Here is a 6,000-nt window from a genome sequence, read left to right on the forward strand (position 1 = left end):
TCCGACCACATTTGAGTCATGGTTGAACAGTGGAGAGGAGAAGACAAATGACCAGATTTGAACAGAAATCACAGCAGTAGCAAACATATGTGTAGTTTAAGACAGAAGGCAGACATTGAAGAAGAAGAAGAAGAAGAAGAAGACTGATTGAGCCTTTCACGCCAATATCGCACACTGCACACGCAAAAACTTCAGAATGAGAAAGCGTTCACCGGCTTCTCTCTTTCCTCATCGCCATCTGCATCTGCATCTGCATTTGCCATGCCTTGAAGCCTTCCACCAGCTGCCTCCTCCTTTTCCACTGCAAGTCTTTCCATCTTCTCCCTACCAGTTCGACAGGTGCTCCAAATCTTCTGCAGAAGAAAGCACCTCCTTTTGCTTCTCCATCCTGAAAGAAAGAAAGACACAGACTGAACTCTACTTGAATGTACTTATTACTCCTCTCTCTCTCTCTCTCTCTCTCTCTCTCTCTCTCTCTCTCTCATTTACCATCACCACATCACCCAACTCTCTAAAATGACATTCATGTCACGAGGGAATGGCAGGGAATGCCGGAGATGAAAAGGGCAGAGAGGGAATGCAGGAGGAAATTAGAGCAACGTACTCCCCCGTGTTCTACGTATCCATTGCACGCCACTGTAGGAAGTTTCGGCCACCAAACCCCACTCCAACTCTTCGCCTTTGACCATTACAAACTGCTAGGAAACTACATCCGCTATGACAGGAGAGGAGCGAATGGTTGTCAACCCTACACCACTTGTTGTTTGTGTGCGTGTGTGTGAATTGGAAAGCGAGTTGGGCTGCAGTAGCAGCAGTCTGCTAGCTTTCCCAGCTACAGAAACCAACAAGAAGAGGACTCTATATGATCAGTGTGATCATATTTGGCTATATAAACAGCTATGTTAAGGTCAAGAAACGAATCAGATCGACTCTAATCATCCTCCACATAAAATAATATCATAGGATTGGCTCCATGTGGTAATACTTCAATATTTGTTGAACGTATCATGATAAGAATATTATTAGATGTCATATCAATCATGTAGGGTTTGGATTGATTGGCCCATCCATGCAGAGTTATCATGATAGTGATTAGAAAAGTGAAGCCAGGAGCATCATGTCCAACTAAATTTACAGGAACAGAAGTACAGCAAGCAAAATAAAAGGAAACAGAGAGAGAGAGAACCCACACAAGGACAAGTGCAGGCAAACCAAGAAATCTCTGAAGCATAAAAGACGAGATGACCACAGTGTTTCTAGGTCTTCTTTAAACATATATCCATATCATCTCAAAATATAATAGAATCATATTATGAAACATATGTATTTTTAGTTGTGAAAAGAAGAATCCATCATTGGTTGCACTTTCACTTTGCATCTTCTTTTAGCACCTCATGAATGACCTCCTCTCTTTCTTTTGCTAAATCACTTTCCTATGCACGCTCCTAGTTTTTAGTATACTGTTCAAAAATAGGGAATGGAATAGAGAGGTAAATTGCTGATCAAAACAAAAGCACCTCTTCTTCCCAGGGGAAGGCTGTGGCATGAAAGTAATGATTTGCTTTAACCTTCTTGTTCTGCAGTCCACCTCCAACCTCTCAAACTCCCTGGCAGAGAAAAAGAAGATACTCGGCTTCAGGCAATGGTTGAGCCGAACAGTATCATATTACTTATTTACAATGATTGATGCTTAGCATGATTACCGACGAGTCAACTCGATTTAAGGTAGCTCGGGATTACTTGTACGAAGACAAAGGTCGAATTAGATGTTCAATTAGATTCCTTCGACGCTCAAGTTAGAATTAAAATAAAAAGTAAAATTACAAGTGAATAATAACTAGTAACAATAAATTAGACAAGGTAATCACATGACGAGTTACGATTGAGGGGTAAAATTCTCCGCTCCGAAAACTTATGAACTAATAAATGAGACAAGATACATCCACTCCTCGGATGATGATTGGCATGGTGAAAGAAATGGAGGGAGTCAATGGGTTCATGGCTTAGAGAATTTATTTTGCTGGTGTGATGTGAACTTTACTTGGTCCCAAATTCCCTTGTGCTAAAGATGATGTGTTGGAAGGGTTCCCAGAATAATCTCGATTGCAGCAAAGCAACTTGTAGCATTCTGGTTTGTGGTAGCAGCATTTGTAAGCTAAGCCTAGCTGCCAATGAATTGTGTGTCTCATGCACCACCACTAGAAATGACATGTGAAGGCTTGGACAGGTTGCTTTCTCAGTCTAAAACATTTGTGTGGCAACAAATCCCACTGGTGAGAGCCACAGTGCCACACTTTTCCTTTGGAAGATGCCACTTGAACCCTTCAAAATTAGTGTTTCTTAAGCTATTTTGCATGGATCCAATTGTGAGGTGTAGTTAAACTTAGAAAAAGTAGTGAGTAATACCCATGATTTAGTCTCACATCAGAAATGAAAGAAGACTTAGTTGACAATGATGAAGAAGACTAATCAAATTTAATGGATTGGTTATTCTATCAGATTGACAAGTGAGATCCTGAAACGTCATCTTTATTTTGGTGTCCACCACTTTTCTTCCATATACTTGGCAAGGGTGGACCATTGCCTGATGAAGCATCAGGGATCATGTTCTTCCTAAAAGCACTAATCCATAACAAGGATGGATTGCTTGTGTTCAACATTACTCCCTCAAATAAATGAAGTTGATCAGCTACACAGATAACCAAGTGTTTTGGATATCTAGGCTTCACAAGCATTGGTTTGCATGGGTATTTGTCTCTTTCAATTTTTCTTCCCTGTCTTGAGATTTGAAATGCAATTCATAAGATAACCACATATCTTTTATCCAATCATACACATTGATATGGAATACTCATTTTCATCGGTACATCATATGTAAGAAGGTGACCAACTTAGAGATCTATGTTGATCATCTCCTCAGTCAACTTTTACTGCACAGCAGATCTCATTGTTGTTACCCTTGAGGAAGGTCTTGCACAGCTTCTCCCAGAATTGGTTATCTGGTTCAGCCTCCTCCAAGCTCGCCTTCACATCATCAGCAAAGCATCCCTAGCAAATGAAGAAAAGACCACATGGATTCACTCGGATCATGCAAAAGAAACTTTAATTTGCCTGGTTGGAAGAATCAAACTGCAGTTTGAAGCTCACATTGATACAGTCACTGCTAACAAGACGATCCATGAGGTTGTAGAGTATGTCCTTGCCGTACTCGGGATGTCCTTGAATGCCTAGGATGTGATCTCCGACGCAGAACATCTCCACGCCGGTCTTCTCCGAGAAGCCGATCACTTCAGCTCCCACCGGAACTTGCCACACCTGTTGAGATTCAATGAAGATGAGGACGATGAAACTCTACAAATGTAGTACTGCACTTCTGCGCCAACACTGCTCTACCTCGTCTTGGTGGCATTCGATGATCAAAGCGGAGGGTGGGGTCTCTCCCAGTCGATCGAAGAGCTTAGGGCGAGGCATGTCATCGTCCACCATGATCACCTTCCTGATCCCGACATCCCAACCTCCACCAGCCTTGGCAACCCGACCGCCCAACGCGCGGCATATTACCTGCAAAAGCACAGCAATGTTCGGCATCAACACCATGCATGAAACAGTGCGAAGAAAGAAGACCAGCAAGCTTCGATGGCTGTCTACTTGGTGGCCAAAGCAAATCCCTAGAACTTTCTTGTGCATGGCATGCAACGTTTGGAGAAGAAAGCACAGCCTCAGGATCCACAGGTCATTGCCATAGGCATCATGAGGGCTGCCGCTGACGACGAAGCCATCATACTTGTCGAGGTCTTCCATGTCGGGAAACTCTCCCTCCACCACCCTAAACAAGTCCCAGCTCTCACCTTCCTCCCCGAAGGCTTGTATAAACACGTTGAAGTAGCCATTATACATCTTCGTGACGTAGTCCGAGTCCCTGGCTGCTAAAAGGAGAGCATACCTCTTCTCCTGCTCTATCTTCATGGATGCAAAAGAGGAGGTTAATGTTGAAGGAAGGCATCGAGATCTTCTTATAGAGGTGAGGCCAGAAAAGGTGAGAGCAAATAGGTTATCCTTACGCTACAGTTTGTGAGATTACTGATACAAATGTGGGAAGGCAAGTAGGCAAACTTAGGAAGAAAGTTGATGCCATTGTTAGGCTATCAGATTCCTGTTTGCAAACTTGTACATGAACTAAATGATTCCATTACAGTCAAATTTACTTGGTCATCTTCTTCAATTGAGAGAGTTGTTCATCGCAAGTATCACTCATCTGAACAATCTTATTAGGAAGCAACTCAAGATTCTTTTCTTGCTTTTGCTTAGACTAATTGTTGTGGGGCTCTAATTAGTATATATTCTACTTTGGCTTCTGCTTAATGTAGGAAAAGGCTATATATATGACTATATAACTTATTCCTTTCGCAACTCGAATCATAAGTGTTAGGTTGGTAAGTATTTTTGGAGTTATAATAGAATTCACAATACTTAAAAGTATAGAAAACAAAGTTCTTGTGAATTAGGATATAATTGTATATACATCAAGGTTTTGATTAGAGAACAAATACTTTGAATGTTGGCAATATTTTCTCTAATAAATCTAGAGTGGTTGAGGAAATTTTTTTAGGATTTATGCGAGAAAATATATAATGGATTCGGGACTTAATTTTGGATTAACTCAAGAGAGAATTAGTTTGAGTTTTTTTATAAATATAGATATTAAGTGTCAACCATATAAATCTTATATCCATCTTTCTAGCTTAGATGTTATTACTGATCTTTGGATTTTTCCGTCTCTCAAACACAAGGGAAGAACAGAGCTTCCTCAAGCCATTGGAAGTTCAGTATAGCTCATGCAAAAGACACCAAACATGTGGCCATTAGAGGGATTCAATTCAATTCGTTAGTACTTTGTGGCAAGTTGGAATCCGTGACATTCAGTGCCATTAAACCTTGATTCCTTCGTGCCGTCCTTGTCGATCAACTTGATCCCAAACAATGGAAGTTCGAAGACATCTTGAAGGACTGTTCATCCTGCAATCTGGAGTTTGGAGAGGGTGAAGGTTGCTCCAAAAGTGCAAAAAGGCCAATTCAATCACATCCTCGTTAGCCTCTGGAATCTTACAACCTACCAGTGGCGATCCACTTGGAAACGACCGAGTCTGTTCACTGAATCTGGCCAGGTTTTCGGGTTATGAATCCACAACTTGAATGTGCTTCTGGTGCTGGAAGTTTCACTCCAGACTTTGTTGCAAGAAGTATATTGTTCGGTGGGAATCTATGACAAAGTGTGCGAAGTAGCACCTATTCCAAGTTAATGGTTTTGGTGGCATGTTGTTCATGTTGATGGCAACATGCATGGCAACAACCTTCGAGACTAAGTGGTGCTGTACAAGCTGAGGTTCTCAAAGAAGATTCTTGTTGTGCTGTGCACCTCTTGTTTCCTTGCAGTAGTCAATATGAATTGTGTCCTCTGAAATTTATATGAAGGTGAGGGGGGTGTGTCCTTTCTTCATGGTGCACTTGGCATTCCAAAAGAGTTTGCATCTTATTTGAGATCTGCTTGGGATCACTTAGATGAAGAGGAGCCAATTAGGTCCAATGTATATTTAGTGAGAAACTATTTTGTGCAATTGATTTCATAAAGTTTTCGAACATTATCTATGCACGAGGGTTGCTCGAAACATTAAGCATTGTAGATGGTGGCCCATCATGCCGACGTACATGCGCTGACGATAAGGGAGAAGCTTGACAAATACTCCTTTGATTAAGTTAGAATAAGAGTGGCGTATGCCGAACTGTTCCCTATCAGCTTTTATGTGGATGCTTAAGGTTAGGAGATTTACTTTTGGATCCCAAGGACGCTAATGGACAAGGCTGCAACATCCATCAATAGAATATTTTAGCTGTTCTTAAGGGAAAGAAACAAGCAGTAAGATTTCTCGTTGACATCATTTGTAAGAAGACCGACTTCTCCTTGGCTTTCTGCAGCAGGTGATGGTTAAGTGAAGGAAAGTC

At 41.4% G+C, this 6,000-nt stretch overlaps 1 protein-coding gene across 1 annotated transcript; it reads right to left on the reverse strand.

The window, feature by feature from the left end:
* Positions 1–2,801: 2,801 nt before the first annotated feature.
* LOC135675133 (gamma-glutamyl peptidase 5-like) lies at positions 2,802–3,989 on the reverse strand. The gene is made up of 4 exons (XM_065185406.1): positions 3,649–3,989; positions 3,394–3,561; positions 3,148–3,315; positions 2,802–3,048 (listed from the first exon to the last, which is right to left on the reverse strand). The coding sequence occupies exons 1-4, from the start codon at positions 3,964–3,966 to the stop codon at positions 2,917–2,919; spliced, it is 786 nt and encodes a 261-aa protein (XP_065041478.1). The 5' UTR covers positions 3,967–3,989; the 3' UTR covers positions 2,802–2,916.
* Positions 3,990–6,000: the final 2,011 nt, after the last annotated feature.

This window comes from Musa acuminata, chromosome BXJ1-5 (assembly GCF_036884655.1).
Source record: "Musa acuminata AAA Group cultivar baxijiao chromosome BXJ1-5, Cavendish_Baxijiao_AAA, whole genome shotgun sequence".
Classification (NCBI taxonomy): Eukaryota; Viridiplantae; Streptophyta; class Magnoliopsida; order Zingiberales; family Musaceae; genus Musa; species Musa acuminata.

What these genes read in the sequence shown, in the direction of transcription:
- LOC135675133 (XM_065185406.1), bottom strand. Translation starts at nt 3,966, where the DNA reads ATGAAGATAGAGCAGGAGAAGAGGTATGCTCTCCTTTTAGCAGCCAGG. An exon ending in GGATTTGCTTTGGCCACCAA is followed by an intron (nt 3,562 to 3,648) that starts GTAGACAGCCAT and finishes GTGCTTTTGCAG; the next exon opens with GTAATATGCCGCGCGTTGGG. An exon ending in TCGAATGCCACCAAGACGAG is followed by an intron (nt 3,316 to 3,393) that starts GTAGAGCAGTGT and finishes GAATCTCAACAG; the next exon opens with GTGTGGCAAGTTCCGGTGGG.